This window comes from Elgaria multicarinata, chromosome 5, assembly GCF_023053635.1.
Source record: "Elgaria multicarinata webbii isolate HBS135686 ecotype San Diego chromosome 5, rElgMul1.1.pri, whole genome shotgun sequence".
In the NCBI taxonomy this organism is placed as follows: domain Eukaryota; kingdom Metazoa; phylum Chordata; class Lepidosauria; order Squamata; family Anguidae; genus Elgaria; species Elgaria multicarinata.
The window spans coordinates 136,927,634-136,945,906 of record NC_086175.1 but is presented as its reverse complement, the minus strand read 5'-3'; the positions used below and the strand labels follow the sequence as shown (position 1 = coordinate 136,945,906).

At 52.3% G+C, this 18,273-nt stretch overlaps 1 protein-coding gene across 1 annotated transcript; it reads left to right on the top strand.

Moving 5' to 3' along the window:
• The first annotated feature begins 4,699 nt into the window (after positions 1-4,699).
• Positions 4,700-6,807, top strand: LOC134399687 (olfactory receptor 52P1-like). Its single transcript, XM_063127772.1, has 2 exons — positions 4,700-5,606; positions 6,758-6,807. The coding sequence occupies exons 1-2, from the start codon at positions 4,700-4,702 to the stop codon at positions 6,805-6,807; spliced, it is 957 nt and encodes a 318-aa protein (XP_062983842.1).
• Positions 6,808-18,273: the final 11,466 nt, after the last annotated feature.

Below are 18,273 nucleotides of genomic sequence, written 5' to 3'. Positions count from 1 at the left end.
TGGTTCCTCCATTTCCTCCCCCCCACCACCTCAAAACAAGCTACAGAGGGTGGCCATGTACACATTGTCAAAAAAAAGAAAGAAAAAGAGAAAAAGAAGAGGAAATGCATCACCAAAAATGGAGACACTGATTTGCAAAAAGATTTGCATGATCTGTTTTATCAGCACAGATTTATGTTTAGAAGTAATTGCTATAATTTAAATCAAAACACAATCCATCCCTCTATAGTGGGGGAGACTGAGCATGGTGCGTGCAGTAGCTGCTCCGTCTGCTGTCCAGGGACTAAAGTGCATTTCTACGTGAGCCTTTTATCCTCCACCTTTACCAAGGCTTCTGCCTTTCTGCATGTTTCATTATGCAACCACTAGATGGAGCTGTGGTATAGTGAAATTGCACAATTACATGAGACACTCATTCTGACATTTCTAAATAATACCAGACTTTCCTTATTAGGAAAACACACACACACACACACACCCCATAATAGTTGCAAAACACGGGAGAAGCCCAGGAGGAGGAGGAGGAGGAGGTTGTGTAAGGGATCACAAGCCACCATCAGTGAGCAACCATGCGTGCACAATAAAAGCTTCACGGAGACAGGCGCTAAGAGTGGATGGGCAGCTTCAAGGCCCCTGAGCTCTTCCTGCTGATAGTTCTTGGTCTACGGACAGAACAGGTGTTCAAAAGAAGGATGCTTTCAAAGAGAGGCCTGACCTCTACAAAGGAGGGCACGTGACCACCCAATTTCATTGTTCCACCAGATGTACAGGATTTTTGGCTGGTATTAATATGATCAAGCCCAAGATCCTCATGTGGACTAGCCAAGCGTTCTGGACTGAAAAAATGAGACACACACGGCCCATCGTTTGGAATCTGGTTGGATACAATCCCAATGAGCTCCCAGCTCAGCGACCTTGATGGGTGTTGGCTTTGTGCATGTGATCCAGGCAAATGCGGAAGACGGGGGCTGGGGGGGGGAGAGAACTTCCCTTCCCAAAACCCTCCCCTCCCGCACTCTCCTCCTCCTGCCCCGTTGCTTCTCTGGTGACGTTCCAGGTCATCCCGTGAGCTGCTCCCCTCTTCCCCCAGCAGTGAGCGGTGCCAGGGGCAGCACTTGCCAGGCTGGTCGTTCCTGGAAGAAGAGAGGCGTGTTCCTGCATCCCTGGCGTTTATTGGTGCATCTGCAAGCTCAGTGCAGAGATGGAGGCGCAGAGCGCAGGGCTCCCGCACGCAGCCACTGCCCGGCCTCAGGTCTGGAGTGAGAGGCCCAGCAGCCAGCTGAGGTGGTGCCCGTCCTCCTTCCGCTGCCTCTTTGCCTGGCGAAGGACTTGGCTGGCACCGCAGGGAGCTGACCAATGAAGGGCTTTAAGCCGTCCTTCTGGCCCCATTGCCTTAGATCAGCCTTCCCCCAACCTGCGTTGGACTGGAACTCCCATCATTCCCATGGCCCTGGGACGGTGGGCGTGGCAGTCCAACACACCGGGGGGGCACCAGGTTGGGGAAGGCTGCCTGAGACGGAGGTGATGGATTCATCCTCTAACAGTATTGCCATGTTCTGCCCCCCTCCTCGCTGTGTAGGGAAAAGTCCAGGGGAAGCTCCGCGTGGAAACACTTACCTCATAGACAGAGCAATACCTAATGACAAAAATATTGTAGAAAAGGAAGAGCAAACGAGAGAAGAATATACGCCACTGGCCATGGAAGTCAAAGAACTAGGGCAACAGGAAAAGGTCACAATTATTCCATTAGTCACATCAGTCACTTGCATCACATTAAAAAAAAAAAAAAAACCTATACAGAAAACCTTCAGAAACTGGGCCTCCCAAAATACATCCGCACCAACATACCTAATGACAAAAATATTTTAGAAAAGGAAGAGCAATGGCTATGGAAGTCAAAGAACTAGGGCAACAGGAAAAAGTCACAATTATTCCATTAGTCACATCAGTCACTTGCATCACATTTTTTTAAAAAAAAACTATACAGAAAACCTTCAAAAATTGGCCCTGCCAAAATACATCCACACCAACATCCAGAAAGTAGTCATACTTAAAACATGTTCAATTGTCATTCAGTTCCTAAATCAGTAAAAGACAGCATGACCTGGCAAAGCCTGTCATGTGCGTCTAGAAAAACAGCTACGAATGAGAAAGGAGGGATGATGAGGATGATGAGGATGAGGATGATGATGATGATGATGAAGGGTATGGGTCAGAGTCGCATCCTGAGTGTTGAAAGCACTTGCCAGACACTCCTCTGCTAATGCTTGCAGCCAGGGTGGTCGCTTACACATTGCCAAAAAGAAAGCCCCCCCCATTTGCATAACATTTGCATATGCAGATGTATGTGTATAGCGCTCTCCCTTCTCATGAGCATTTGACGTTAAACCTGGCTTGGCTTGGGCAGCCCATCCAGCAAAGGACATCTTCAAACAGAGGACTGTCCTCTGCCAGCTCTCCGAGATAGAGGACTGCTCTCTGGGAAGTTAGGACTCCTGGCCACCCCACGTGCCACCACCCTGTCCGGAAGCTCTGGGCTATTATTGCCCTGCTGGGGCGAGGGGCAGGCCGAGGCCAAGCGGAAGCAGCAGCTGCCATCCCGCTCCACGGACCTGGCCCAGGTGTTCTCTGTGCCCTTCTTGTCAGCCATGGAGTCGGGGGGGGGGGCTGGTTGCCATGGCGCTGATCCGCTATCTGGCCATCTGCTGGCCCCGGAGGCAGAGCTCCATCCTCACTGGCTGCTGGGGGGCCATGGCCCGGAGGCGGCTGCTGCTGCTGCAGCTCTGCGAAGCGGCCATCATGGGGCCCAGGGCCCTTCCTGGTGCAAAGGCTGCCCTTCTGCAGCTCCAGGGTCATCGCCCATTCTCACTATGATGACCACATGGATTGCGCCGGAGCTCTTGCGCCCCCGCCTGGGACTGGCCGCCCTCCCACCCGCAGGGACGCCTCCTGCTTGGGGAGCCAAGGAGCAGCACAGCAGCAGCAGCAGCAGCAGCAGCCCCAGTGGACCTCAGGGCCATCTTCTTATGAGGCCTCACACAACCCCGGGCGGCCACAGCAGCCCATGCCGAGGCCGGAGCTGCGTGGCTGCCGGGCGCCTCCGTGGGTTTCCCCCTCTCCTGCCGGCTGCCTTTGTCTTCCAGCTGCCCGGACCTCCCTTTCAGAAGGCCATCCTGCTGCGGCCTGGGCAAGATCTACAGCATGCAGCATGTGGCTCTTTGAAAACGGTTTACGGCGTGTGTCCTGAGCCCGAACGGTTGTCAAAGCCGTTCTGAAGCGTTACAAAGCAGTCGTGCAGATCCTGCCCTGGCTGTGGCCCGGACCGCGTTGCTGAGCGACGTGATGGAGAAGCCCTGCTGGCAACCTTCCCCGAGCTCCACTGGGTCCCTTTGGAGAGGGGCTGTGAAGCTCAGTGGGTAGAGCCACCGCCTGGCACGCAGGAGGCCCCCCTTTCGACCCCCGGCAGCATCTTCAGGTAAGGCTGGGGAAGACTCCTGCCTGCGACCCTGGGAGGGAGGGAGGGAGGGAGGGAGGGAGAGCCGGGGCTACCTGTCCGTGTTGACAGGGCCGGGCTGGAGGGACCAAGGTTGCAGCGCAGCAGAAGGTGGCTTCTGCAGCCCTCGGTGGCCTGGCCGTGCTTCCGCCATTCCTCACAGTCCTGCCGTTCGTTATTTGGAAACAATACCATGGGTCTGAAGTTCATATATGGGGGTTTGGATGAAAGGATCCAAACTGTCCTTGCAAAGCAATTCCACGCAGCGGCACAAACGCTCTGGGTCCTGCGCACTGTTATGCTTCAACACTGTTTATTTCAGGGGCACAGCAGCAGCTGCAAACAGATGCGCGGCCCGTGGTCTTTTCTGCTGCAGGGTGCTTGCGCTGCTGCCAATGATGTCTTGTGCAGCCTGATGCCACGGCTCAGCCACGTGCTTCTGGACCGGGGCTGCTTTTCCCTGCAGTTCGTGTCTTGGTTCTTCGATGGGCTGCTCCCGCCTTTGGACGGAGAGCAGCTCTGGCTTCTTTTTGCAGCGGGGGGGGGGGGGAGCACTCAGCTGGGTTGTGACAGTCCTACCGCCAGTCACCAGAAGCCACGGCTTCATCGATAGGAAACACGGCCATGCCACGGCAGTGATGCACGGTCCAACAGGGCGGGAATGGAAACACGGACCAAAGAGGTCCGTGCTTAAGAGGAATAACACGTGCACTGCGTTGGGCATTGTTGTTGTTATCAATGTGCATGTCACTTTATGGAGGGATGCTCCCTGCCCCGAGGCACTTCCAATCTGGATAGTGCCCTGGGGGAAGGCAGAGAGGATGGGGAGGGAGGTGTGGGGGGGGAGGCGGGCGTTACAGGGAAAGGAGGTGCAGCTGCTGAGGCACTGTGACAGGCAGGAGGCAACGGGGGGGGGGGGGCAGCTGAGCCAAAGGCTTCCCAGAAAGGATGGCATTGGAGGACGTGGAGAGAGGTGGCTTGTCCAGGCCTAAGAAGCAGCCGGGTGGGGTGGGGTGGGGTGGGGTGGGGTGGGGGTGGGGGAGGGAAGCCTTCTTCAGCGCGGGGGACGTTCTGCGACTGCTGTGCGCTTCTCCCTCCCTTGCAGGGAAGGTCCTTCCTCCCAGCCAGGGCTCAGAGGCACAGCAGCAGCAGCAGCAGCAGCAGCAGCCGCCGCATGAGTCACCCTCCAGCCCCACACGGGCCCTGATGGAGGCTCTCAATGGTACGGCGGACCTGGGCCAGGTCTCCTTCCTCCTGGTGGGCATCCCTGGGCTGGAAGCCTTTCACACCTGGATTGGCGTCCCCCTCTGCTTCATGTATGTCCTGACGGTGCTGGGGAACGGCGCCGTTCTCTTCGTCATCAGGACGGAGCCGGCTCTGCACAAGCCCATGTTCCTCTTCCTCTCCATGCTGGCCACGAACGACCTGATTCTCAGCACCTCCACCCTGCCCAAGGCGCTGAGCATCATGTGGGCGGGCTCACGGGAGATAGGCTTCGGGGCCTGCCTGGTGCAGATGTACTTCATCCACACCTTCTCGACCGTGGAGTCCGCCATCTTGCTGGCGATGGCCTTTGACCGCTACGTGGCCATCTGCAACCCGCTACGCTACGCCACCATCCTCAGCAACCCAGTGGTGGCCAAGATGGGTTTGGTGGCCGCTGCCCGTGGAGTGCTCATGGTCATCCCTGGCCCCATACTCATCAAAAGGCTGCCGTACTGTTTTCACAGGGTCATCGAGCACACCTACTGCGAGCACATGGCGGTGGTCAAGTTGGCCTGTGCCGACACCTTCATCAACCGGACCTACGGGATCTGCGTGGCCCTCGTGGTGGTGGTGGTAGACCTGGGGCTCATTGCCACCTCTTACGCCATGATCCTCCGAGCGGTCTTCCGGCTGTCGTCACGGGATGCACGGGCCAAGGCCCTCGGCACATGCGCGGCCCACACTTGCACCATCTTGGTGTTCTACGTGCCTGCCCTGTTCACCTTCCTGACTCACCGAATTGGCAGAAACGTGCCTCCCTACATCCACATCCTGCTAGCCACCCTGTACCTCTTGCTGCCACCCATGGTGAACCCACTTGTGTACGGGGTGAAGTTGCAGCAGATCCGTCAGCGGGTGCTTGGCCTTTTCAGCCAAGGGGGGAAGGTGCTTGTAGAGCACTAGGGCTTCCCCGTCCACCAGGCCAGGAGGAGCCTTATCGAGGGAGCAGTCCCTTGCCTTGCGGTTACAACTGCAGCGGATGACCAAAGTTGGGGCTTTGGAAAGGTCAAGGGTGATGGTGGCCCACCTGTTTGGTGGTCCAGCAATTGGATGGCGGGGAGGGGGGGGCGAGGTTGGAAAGTAATAGTCCTTGAAATGAAGGAGGGGAAAGTGGCTAGGTTTTGATTTGATGTAAGTCAGGAAAATGGAACATTTTTTTATTAATGCATTGATTACTGGAAGAACTGAAATAGTTCCTCTGGGGGAAGTTGAAGAGTGGCCAAGGGGATCCCAGAGCCCATTATCAGTGGATGTGATGGAAGGAAGGGAAAGAACGTCCTAGTGATAAATAAAGGAAATGTGTCCTCTTGCGGTAGAAGATGTGGGCAGAATATTCCCGTAGGAATAAGAAGAGCTTTAGGTGTGCAAGGTCTGTGGTTGGTTTCAGTTCTCGCTCTGTGTTCTGACCTCCATATTTGTGATGCAACTATGACTGTCTATTGGTCTCTGTTTGATTGAACGATTAAGCAATTAAAAATGTATTTATTTATTGTATTTATTTTGTACCCTGCCTCTTTACCAAGAAAAATGCCACTCCAGCAAACATAAAGCGTAAGATTGGCAGAGATATGGTCTGTAGAACACCAAGCAGATATTTCTGTATGCAGCAGAACCAGAACTATGAAATAATAGTATCAAATAACCGGTTGCTTTGGTCACAGATGGAACTGGGAAGTGGTGGGGAAAAGCCAGCCCCCCCCCCCCCCGGCACCCATGCGCCTGGTCCACATAGCCCAGGATTGTTGCCGTGGACTGGCAGCCATGGCTCTCCATCCTGGAGATGCTGGCGACTGAACGTGGGACCTTCTGCAGGCAAAGCAGGAGCTCTGCCACTGAACCGTGGCCACTGCAATTAGTGATGGGGGCATATTTTTATTCCCAGTTCTCTCAGTTCTACTGTTTCTTGAAATGTAAGCGTGCTCAGGGGGAATCGTCTTTATGATCTGACATTTGGCCTGCTTCCATCTCAGGCTGTGCCCACAACCGATCTTCTCAAAGGGGAAGGCATCCCTGTACATTGGCATCGCACATCGGTCCGAAGGCGATAAGAAGCCAGGGGCCCACTGTGGGCTCCCTTGCCCCCTTTATGCAGAACCAGGGCTGGATGAGTTTGCAGAACAAAACTATTTTGTCCGACAAACAAACAAAGCAATGGAAGCTGTCTTCATCTCTAAGAGAAACTCCCAAAACCACGCTTGGGCAATGTTTCGATTAGGACCAACCGAAATGTCACAAAATAGTGAGCAACCTTTCAAGTTCACCAGAAGGTCTCTTTAAGCTGGATGTTGAGAAAAGTAGGAGCAGGAGGAAGGGGGGCCAGGCGGAATCAGGCTGGACACTGAAGCCCCGAAGCCTGCATTTGCTGACAGTCTTACGTTCTGGAGGAGACCGCAGATGCACAATGCAATCCCACGCATGTTTACTTGGAAGTAAGTCCCAGTGTGTGCAGTGGGGCCTACTTCCAGGGACGTGGCCTTAGTACTGCAGCCTTAGTTGGATCAGGCTGAATTTGGCCAACACTATAGATCAGGGGAGCGCAGACCACAAGCTTGAGTGTGGAGCGGGGCAGGGGGGAGGTCTACTCTTTTACTAGAAGCCCAGATCCACCAACTAGAGCCTGGTGCAGAAGACACAGTCGCAGGACTTAAGGAGAGGCTGCCTCTGAGCAGCACCTGCACCCAGGAATTGATTTTGAGGTACCAGAACTGAGCTGAGCTCACAGCCCTCCTGCACAAACCCCCATGCCTGGTTGCCCCAAGCTGTCTTCATTTCAGCTGTGTAATTTGGAAAGAGGTGGGAAGGTGGCGGAAAGGGTTGTTTTGTTGTAGCTATTGTTAAAGCAAGAGCAATTCAGAAACCCTTGCTGATCTACTGCACATCACCCAGAGATCTACCAATCGATCTCAGACTACCTTCTGCCCATCCCGGCTGTAGGATAGGATGACCTCACATCCTTCTTGACCTGTAGAGACAGATATTCAACCCAGACCCCAAGGCTGAGCGGCTTATTTGTAGGGTGACCATATGACCGGATTTGCCCAGATTTTTGATGACAAATCCGGGAGGGGAAAGAGAAATCCGGATTTTTCCAATCTTCCCCAGCCAAAGAGCAGCTCTAATGGGAATTAACAAAAATGCTTATAACTCCATCATTTTCAAAGATAAAGACATGAAACATGGTATGATGATAGCTCTTAGGTAGGACTTTAATCATACCAAATTTGAAACAAATCCGTTCATCCGTTGGTCTTTTAGGAATTTTTTAAAAATTGAGGTTTTAAAATTATTATTTTTAAAATTGTCATTTTTAATGATAAAGAGATGAAACTTTGCACCATAATAAGTTTTAGGTAGAGCTTTAGCCACACCAAATTTGAAACAGATCTGTTTATTCACTGATTTTTAGGAATTTTTTAAAATTTGAGGATTTAAAATTATTATTTTTAAAAAACTTTATTTTTAAAGATAAAGGGCTGAACGTTGGCACCATGATAGCTCTTAAGGAGAGATTTAGCTGTGCCAAGTTTGAATCAGATCTGTTCATCTATTTTTTTTTAGGATTTTTTTAAAAGTCCAAAATTTTGAAATTATTGTTTTTTAAAAACTGCTGGAGCCATATCCTTTAAACCCAGGTTGTCAAACCTCCTCTTTGGGGTGTTGCACATTGAGCAGTTTCAGCCCTTGGCATTAAGGGGATCTCCAGTCTTTAGGTAAGAAGTCCTGGGCAAGCAGGGCACCTTTCCTGTTGTAGATTTGGTGTGCAGTCGGGTACCTGGAGCTCAGCAGAGGCAAGGCATCCACAAATCAAAATGTGGGAAAGGAGAGGTCAGTGAAAGCAGCCCACAGGGCAAAACAGAATGGGCCAGAGGCCTTTTTCTCAAATTTCCACATCATGGGCGATGAAGGGTCATTTTTAGAGAAAAACTCTCATGACCAACAGTAAGGTGCCAGTTGAGAGAGAGGCTCTCTTCTTCGCAGATGCCCTGTTGCTGTGAATGTTGGAACCTGGCATATCAGTGCTTTGCTTCGCTACCACTTCCCTTCCACTTCACTTTGTGCACTTATGGCTCTGACTACACTGCTGGGATGCAATGCAGAACATTTGAAGTGCATACCAGAGAAAAATAGATAGATTTGTGGCTTTGGCTGGCTGGCATATCTCGTAGAGACAGAGTTAGACTGAAGACACAACTCAGAGATGGCTGTAGCTGAGCCCTGAGAGGCTGCTGTTCCACACAGAGCCTTTTTAAGAGTGTCTCAGAGTCCAGTTTTGGTGCAGGCAGAGGCGTCTGGTGGTAGAGTTTTTTTAAAAAACAAGAGTCACCGGATGCAACCAAGCTACAAGCTGTTGCCCTACCCCCAGCCACAGGGTACAAATGCACAGCCTGGCTGGACCGTTGGGAGACTTTGGTAGAGAGAGTGGGGTTGGGGGATTATTTGAGGCTGGAAATGTTGGCAGGCTGGCATAAGGCAGAGAGAGGCTGAAGGCAACCCAGATGCACTTGTAGCTTGGCCCTGAGGCTGGCTTGCCATGCAGAGTGTTTTAAGAGTGCATCGAAGTTGTGCAGGAGGAGAGGAGGTGGAGGCGGCTGGTGGCAAAGATTTTTTAAGTATTGGGCAAAAGGCGGGATATAATAATAATAATAATAATAATAATAATAATAATAATAATAATAATAAATGTAAGAGTCACCAGACATGACCAAGCAATAACCTGCAATAAGCAATGTCCCAAGCCACAAGTGTGCATCCTAGCTGGACCTTTGGGGGTGGGGGGGAGAGAGAGAGATTGTTTGAGGCTGGAGGCAATGACTTAGAGTGAGAGACAACAGAGGCTGCACAGACAACCCAGAGACATCTATTGTAACTTAGCCCCATGGTGCTGGCACGCAACGCAGGGCATTAGGAAGAGGGTCTCAGAGTCGCGTGTTTGTGCAGGAAGTAGACAGGAGTTCAAAGTCTGGATGTGCCAAGTGTTGCCAACACACAAACCTTGAGAAGCTAATGTATATAAGTGAGAAGTGTGAATGGGCAAAGTAGTGTTCACTGCCACAACACCCACCCTAATGTTAGAGCAGAGAAACTTGTGACAATTATACACAAGCTTTTTTAAAAAATTGAATTTTTAAAAAGCCAACCATCCGGCCGGCCAGTAGCAAACCCTGTTAACAACAGCAGCAGCTTGCAATGAGTGAAGATACAGTCAGAAAAGATATTTGAGGGAAGGGGAGAATGTAACACACAGAGTACAGCAAAAGCTTCCAAGTACAGCAAAACCTACAAAAGTAGGAGTGAGTGAAGTTAATTTCAGATACATTGAATCTCTCACTTGTTCTTTATTTCAGTGGTTTTAACATTAAGATGTTATGTAGAACAGATTTGTCTTAAATGTGTGCTGTAAAATCAGGCATGTGACCAAGGCTATGTTCGGGTGGGCACGCCCCCTTGGTGCTGGACACGCCTCCTTGGGGGCGACCATGTTGTCCTCCTTTTTGGTTTCCAAAATATGGTCACCCTATTTAAGGGCTCTTTCAGACCGGGGAAATCGCGTCTCCTTACCGTGGCTCTTGCTTCCTGCTTCTCTTTTGTGATAGGGACAAGCAGAATCACATGGAGGAGGAAAGGGGAAGCAAGCAGAGACCACTGGGCTCATTTCAGTGCAGTGGGACAGCGCTCTCTAGTGGTGTGTTTTATTGCAAAACTTCTCCTGCACATGGCAGGAAATAGCAACAAATATCGCTAGAGCTCAGAAGTGTTGCATTTTTTTGAGGTTTACTTTGTAACGAAAAGAATGGCGGAAAGAGCAGGAGACGCGCAGGAGGATCACTGAGTCACCAAAATGACCTGTGAGCGACTGTGAGTGGCCAATGATGACCGTGCAAAAACCCCGCTTGTCTGAAGAACTGTTTCTCCCTGTTATAGCCTGGCCAAAGGGGCAAGCTTACGAATGTACTCTCTGTAACCTCTGTCACTGGCATCACCTTATACCTTTGTTATTTTTCAAATCTGTTGTTGTTAAATGTTATTGCGGGGGGGGGGGTATTATGATTTTTAAAAGTTAACCAACACTCATCCTGGCTTTATTGGACTCTCACTTAAAGATCGGCTATTGGATGTGAACTAAAGATTAAAGACTTTTATTTGATTGCAATGAACTACTACAGTTAAATTCTAGTAATATTCTAGTAGCCAATAATCCCCAGCTGTTGATTCTTCTTCTTCTTCTTCTTCTTCTTCTTCTTCTTCTTCTTCTTCTTCTTCTTCTTCTTCTTCTTCTTCTTCTTCTTCTGGATTCTGCATACGAAATGTAATATATGAATGTAAAAATGTATATACCTAAATTTAGTAACTCAGAGAAGTGATCTCTTATTGATTGTCATATGAGTTTTCTTTTTTTTTCTTTTTCCCCCTTTTTTTCTTTAATACATCAAACAATACATCAATACAAATAAAACAATACTACATAATACACAATAATATGAAATAAACATTTGATAAACATATATTCTAACTTAATTCTCTTAACATAATCATACTTAACATAAAAGTGCACCCCCCCATCTATTCCTGTCTCCAAAATCTCATTGTTTCTTCTGGAGGTGGCTTCCCACTCCCCTTAGATAAAACATATTCTAGGAACTGTTTCCATATTCCCTCAAAATCATTCGTTTTTGTTATTCCTCCTCTCACTTTTATATTACATGTTAATTTATCATTAATAGCAATATCTCAAATCTCTTTATACCAATCTTCTATATGATAATCCCCTTGAGCCTTCCAGTTCCTAGATATCATTAATCTTGCTGCTGTTAACAAATTCGTTATCAATTCTTTTGTCTCTTTATTACAATTCAATTCTCCGTATAATGATAACAATGCCACTATAGGTGTCTCTTCAATCTCCATTCCTACAATTTCTTTTATCTCATTAAACACCATTTTCCACAATTTTTGTACAAATTCGCATTCCCACCACATATGTAAATACGTTCCTTTCTCTTGACAACCTCTCCAGCAGCGTCATATGTGTTTTCTTACCGATTGTAGTATGTATCATATTGCTCTCATTACATATATAATTTATAATGCTAAGATTAACGCTTGTCTGAAGAAGCTCTAAGTCTTTCCAGCACTCCAGAGAGCAGCCTGAGAACAGCGGAGGAGGAGGAGGGTGGAGGCCCACACTGCTGTCTATGGGATGGACGTGCTTTGAGAGGAAGGCCAGGTGGCAGCAGAGGCTGGAGGGCTAGCAGGAAATGCCAGCCCTGAGAGAGAGCAAGGAGGAGTTCATTGCACCTTCTGACTCTCTCTCTCTCTCTCTCTCTCTCTCTCTCTGTGGGGTGCACCTGAGTTTCATGTGAAACTCAATGAAGGGGGGGGGCTTTGCAAAGTAGCACCACATGTAAAAAGCAATAGACTTCGTTCCCTAGCATGGGGCTAAGGGGCAAAAGCCTTCTTTCTAGATTTGGGGCAACGTGACCTGCTAAGCAGCAGGAAAGGTACACGTGGCCCTTGCACCTGGATTGGTGTAATACACACAGCATGAAACATCCTCAGTTTTTGCCACGACCAAAAATTCTCTTAACTGGCCCTTTCCAAGGCTTTTCCTTGGAAAGGGCCAGTTCCCACAGAGGCCAACCAGAAGTCCTGCATCTGTGGTGGGACATCAGGGCCCACACACAATGTTCCCACCGCATGAACAAGATGGAGAGTGACGTCAGGTGCATAGGTGTACAGTTGGTTTCTCCATTTCCTCCCCCCCACCACCTCAAAACAAGCTACGGAGGGTGGCCATGTACACGTTGTCAAAAAAAAGAAAGAAAAAGAGAAAAAGAAGAGGAAATGCATCACCAAAAATGAAGACACTGATTTGCAAAAAGATTTGCATGATCTGTTTCATCAGCACAGATTTATGTTTAGAAGTAATTGCTATAATTTAAATCGAAACACAATCCATCTCTCTATAGTGGGGGAGACTGAGCATGGTGCGTGCAGTAGCTGCTCCGTCTGCTGTCCAGGGACTAAAGTGCATTTCTACGTGAGCCTTTTATCCTCCACCTTTACCAAGGCTTCTGCCTTTCTGCATGTTTCATTATGCAACCACTAGATGGAGCTGTGGTATAGTGAAATTGCACAATTACATGAGACACTCATTCTGACATTTCTAAATAATACCAGACTTTCCTTATTAGGAAAACACACACACACACACACACACCCCATAATAGTTGCAAAACACGGGAGAAGCCCAGGAGGAGGAGGAGGAGGAGGAGGTTGTGTAAGGGATCACAAGCCACCATCAGTGAGCAACCATGCGTGCACAATAAAAGCTTCACGGAGACAGGCGCTAAGAGTGGATGGGCAGCTTCAAGGCCCCTGAGCTCTTCCTGCTGATAGTTCTTGGTCTACGGACAGAACAGGTGTTCAAAAGAAGGATGCTTTCAAAGAGAGGCCTGACCTCTACAAAGGAGGGCACGAGACCACCCAATTTCATTGTTCCACCAGATGTACAGGATTTTTGGCTGGTATTAATATGATCAAGCCCAAGATCCTCATGTGGACTAGCCAAGCGTTCTGGACTGAAAAAATGAGACACACACGGCCCATCGTTTGGAATCTGGTTGGATACAATCCCAATGAGCTCCCAGCTCAGCGACCGTGATTGGTATTGGCTTTGTGCATGTGATCCAGGCAAATGCGGAAGACGGGGGCCGGGGGGGGCAGAGAACTTCCCTTCCCAAAACCCTCCCCTCCCGCACTCTCCTCCTCCTGCCCCGTTGCTGCTCTGGTGACGTCCCAGGTCATCCCGTGAGCTGCTCCCCTCTTCCCCCAGCAGTGAGCGGTGCCAGGGGCAGCACTTGCCAGGCTGGTCGTTCCTAGAAGAAGAGAGGCGTGTTCCTGCATCCTTGGCGTTTATTGGTGCATCTGCAAGCTCAGTGCAGAGATGGAGGCGCAGAGCGCAGGGCTCCCGCACGCAGCCACTGCCCGGCCTCAGGTCTGGAGTGAGAGGCCCAGCAGCCAGCTGAGGTGGTGCCCGTCCTCCTTCCGCTGCCTCTTTGCCTGGCGAAGGACTTGGCTGGCACCGCAGGGAGCTGTCCAATGAAGGGCTTTAAGCCGTCCTTCTGGCCCATTGCCTTAGATCAGCCTTCCCCCAACCTGCGTTGGACTGGAACTCCCATCATTCCCATGGCCTTGGGACGGTGGGCGTGGCAGTCCAACACACCCGGGGGGCACCAGGTTGGGGAAGGCTGCCTGAGACGGAGGTGATGGATTCATCCTCTAACAGTATTGCCATGTTCTGCCCCCCTCCTCGCTGTGTAGGGAAAAGTCCAGGGGAAGCTCCGCGTGGAAACACTTACCTCATAGACAGAGCAATACCTAATGACAAAAATATTGTAGAAAAGGAAGAGCAAACGAGAGAAAAATATACGCGACTGGCCATGGAAGTCAAAGAACTAGGGCAACAGGAAAAAGTCACAATTATTCCATTAGTCACATCAGTCACTTGCATCACATTAAAAAAAAAAAAAACTATACAGAAAACCTTCAGAAACTGGGCCTCCCAAAATACATCCGCACCAACATCCAGAAAGTAGTCATACTTAAAACATGTTCAATTGTCATTCAGTTCCTAAATCAGTAAAAGACAGCATGACCTGGCAAAGCCTGTCATTTGCGTCTAGAAAAACAGCTACGAATGAGAAAGGAGGGATGATGATGATGATGATGATGATGATGATGATGATGATGATGATGAAGGGTATGGGTCAGAGTCGCATCCTGAGTGTTGAAAGCACTTGCCAGACACTCCTCTGCTAATGCTTGCAGCCAGGGTGGTCGCTTACACATTGCCAAAAAGAAAGCCCCCCCCATTTGCATAACATTTGCATATGCAGATGTATGTGTATAGCGCTCTCCCTTCTCATGAGCATTTGACGTTAAACCTGGCCTGGCTTGGGCAGCCCATCCAGCAAAGGACATCTTCAAACAGAGGACTGTCCTCTGCCAGCTCTCCGAGATAGAGGACTGCTCTCTGGGAAGTTAGGACTCCTGGCCACCCCACGTGCCACCACCCTGTCCGGAAGCTCTGGGCTATTATTGCCCTGCTGGGGCGAGGGGCAGGCCGAGGCCAAGCGGAAGCAGCAGCTGCCATCCCGCTCCACGGACCTGGCCCAGGTGTTCTCTGTGCCCTTCTTGTCAGCCATGGAGTCGGGGGGGGGGGCTGGTTGCCATGGCGCTGATCCGGTACCTGGCCATCTGCTGGCCCCGGAGGCAGAGCTCCATCCTCACTGGCTGCTGGGGGGCCATGGCCCGGAGGCGGCTGCTGCTGCTGCAGCTCTGCGAAGCGGCCATCATGGGGCCCAGGGCCCTTCCTGGTGCAAAGGCTGCCCTTCTGCAGCTCCTGGGTCATCGCCCATTCTCACTATGATGACCACATGGCCGCGGCGAAACTGGCCCATGCCGACCCTACCATGGACAGCATGTTTGGCTTGGTGCTGATCCCCCTGGTCAAGGCAGGGGCCTGGTCAAGCTGGGCATTGGCCTGTCCTAGGCCTGATCCTCAGGGCCATGCTGCGCCTCCCCTCCCAGCAGGCCCAGCTCAAGGCCTTCGGTGCCTGTAGTGCCCACGGGGGGGGGGAGAGGGGCGGTCCTCATCCTGGCCTTCTACACCCGGGCTTGGTTCCCCTTCTGACGCACCGCGGCTGCCAGTCCAACCTCCCCGCTCTGCTCACACCCTGCTGGCCAGCCTCAACATGCTCCTGCCACGCCCCTCGCTCCATCCAATCCTCTATGGGGTCAGGATTGCTTGGAGCGTGCCGGTGGGGGGACAGCATGCCCCACAAGAGCACGGTTCTAAAGCACGGACGTCCCCACAGCTCTTGGTGCCAGGTGAGCCTCGTCGGGGAGAGCGTTCCATAGTTGGGGTGGGTTGGTCTGGAAGGGGCAACGGAGACCCCTTAGCTGCTCCCTGGGGAGAGGAGAACTGCTAGAAATGGTTGGTTGATATGGATCAACACCGCAGCCTGCATTTTCAGACCCTCCTTGAGGAGAGCGGGGGGGGGGGGAGCACATCTGCCCTTGAAAAACTGCCTTTGAGCCAATGACAAAAGTGGTTCCCCACTCTGCTTTTTGTATGTGTTGTGGGAGGCCCCATTCCACACTGAGAAAGGGCATTCTTGGGGCAGCAGCTTCAAGAGCTGAGCCTGCCCAGACGGTCGATCGGAGCGCGCCCAGAAAAGCCGTCTGCACAGCCTGCAGCGCTGTCTCCCCCGGGAGAGGCATCCCTTCCCTCTCGCACAGCTGGTCCGTCTCACTCGAAAAGCAACCGCACGGGTGTCGGGAGGCAGGACGGATTGCGCCGGAGCTCTTGCGCCCCCGCCTGGGACTGGCCGCCCTCCCACCCGCAGGGACGCCTCCTGCTTGGGGAGCCAAGGAGCAGCACAGCAGCAGCAGCAGCAGCAGCAGCAGCCCCAGTGGACCTCAGGGCCATCTTCTTATGAGGCCTCACACAACCCCGGGCGGCCACAGCAGCCCATGCCGAGGCCGGAGCTGCGTGGCTGCCGGGCGCCTCCGTGGGTTTCCCCCTCTCCTGCCGGCTGCCTTTGTCTTCCAGCTGCCCGGACCTCCCTTTCAGAAGGCCATCCTGCTGCGGCCTGGGCAAGATCTACAGCATGCAGCATGTGGCTCTTTGAAAACGGTTTACGGCGTGTGTCCTGAGCCCGAACAGTTGTCAAAGCCGTTCTGAAGCGTTACAAAGCAGTCGTGCAGATCCTGCCCTGGCTGTGGCCCGGACCGCGTTGCTGAGCGATGTGATGGAGAAGCCCTGCTGGCAACCTTCCCCGAGCTCCACTGGATCCCTTTGGAGAGGGGCTGTGAAGCTCAGTGGGTAGAGCCACCGCCTGGCACGCAGGAGGCCCCCCTTTCGACCCCCGGCAGCATCTTCAGGTAAGGCTGGGGAAGACTCCTGCCTGCGACCCTGGGAGGGAGGGAGGGAGGGAGGGAGGGAGGGAGAGCCGGGCTGCCTGTCCGTGTTGACAGGGCCGGGCTGGAGGGACCAAGGTTGCAGCGCAGCAGAAGGTGGCTTCTGCAGCCCTCGGTGGCCTGGCCGTGCTTCCGCCATTCCTCACAGTCCTGCCTTTCGTTATTTGGAAACAATACCATGGGTCTGAAGTTCATATATGGAGGTTTGGATGAAAGGATCCAAACTGTCCTTGCAAAGCAATTCCACGCAGTGGCACAAAGGCTCTGGGTCCCGCGCACTGTTATGCTTCAACACTGTTTATTTCAGGGGCACAGCAGCAGCTGCAAACAGATGCGCGGCCCGTGGTCTTTTCTGCTGCAGGGTGCTTGCGCTGCTGCCAATGATGTCTTGTGCAGCCTGATGCCACGGCTCAGCCACGTGCTTCTGGACCGGGGCTGCTTTTCCCTGCAGTTCGTGTCTTGGTTCTTCGATGGGCTGCTCCCGCCTTTGGACGGAGAGCAGCTCTGGCTTCTTTTTGCAGCGGGGGGGGGGGGAGCACTCAGCTGGGTTGTGACAGTCCTACCGCCAGTCACCAGAAGCCACGGCTTCATCGATAGGAAACACGGCCATGCCACAGCAGTGATGCACGGTCCAACAGGGCGGGAATGGAAACACGGACCAAAGAGGTCCGTGCTTAAGAGGAATAACACGTGCACTGCGTTGGGCATTGTTGTTGTTATCAATGTGCATGTCACTTTATGGAGGGATGCTCCCTGCCCCGAGGCGCTTCCAATCTGGAAAGTGCCCTGGGGGAAGGCAGAGAGGATGGGGAGGGAGGTGGAGGCTGGGGGGGGGGAGGTGGGCGTTACAGGGAAAGGAGGTGCAGCTGCTGAGGCACTGTGACAGGCAGGAGGCAACGGGGGGGGGGGGGCAGCTGAGCCAAAGCCTTCCCAGAAAGGATGGCATTGGAGGACGTGGAGAGAGGTGGCTTGTCCAGGCCTAAGAAGAAGCCGGGTGGGGTGGGGTGGGGTGGGCTGGGGGGCAAGCAGAGTCTTTGGAGGGAGAAAGGAGACCTTCGAGTGGGGGTGGGGAGGGATTGGAAGGCCAGAGCAGAGAAATAAGGGCCAGGCCACCAGTGTCACCTGCTCAGAGGGGGTGGGGTGGGGTGGGGTGGGGTAACCCCCACTCGAGGGGTGCCCCATGTGTGTAGTTTAAAGTGCAAGAGACAAGGAGCCATTACGAAGCGAAGAGCGCAGGCACAGCCCTGCTCAGGGGCCTCCGAAGGCAGATGCAGGCTCATCCGGATCCGGAAGGCGGCTAGCCTGGTTTTAGCAGCCACTGTGAACTAGCTGCACTTGGGCCGTGGACCGGGTGGGGGTGGGGGAGGGAAGCCTTCTTCAGCGCGGGGGACGTTCTGCGACTGCTGTGCGCTTCTCCCTCCCTTGCAGGGCCGGTCCTTCCTCCCAGCCAGGGCTCAGAGGCACAGCAGCAGCAGCAGCAGCAGCAGCAGCAGCCGCCGCATGAGTCACCCTCCAGCCCCACACGGGCCCTG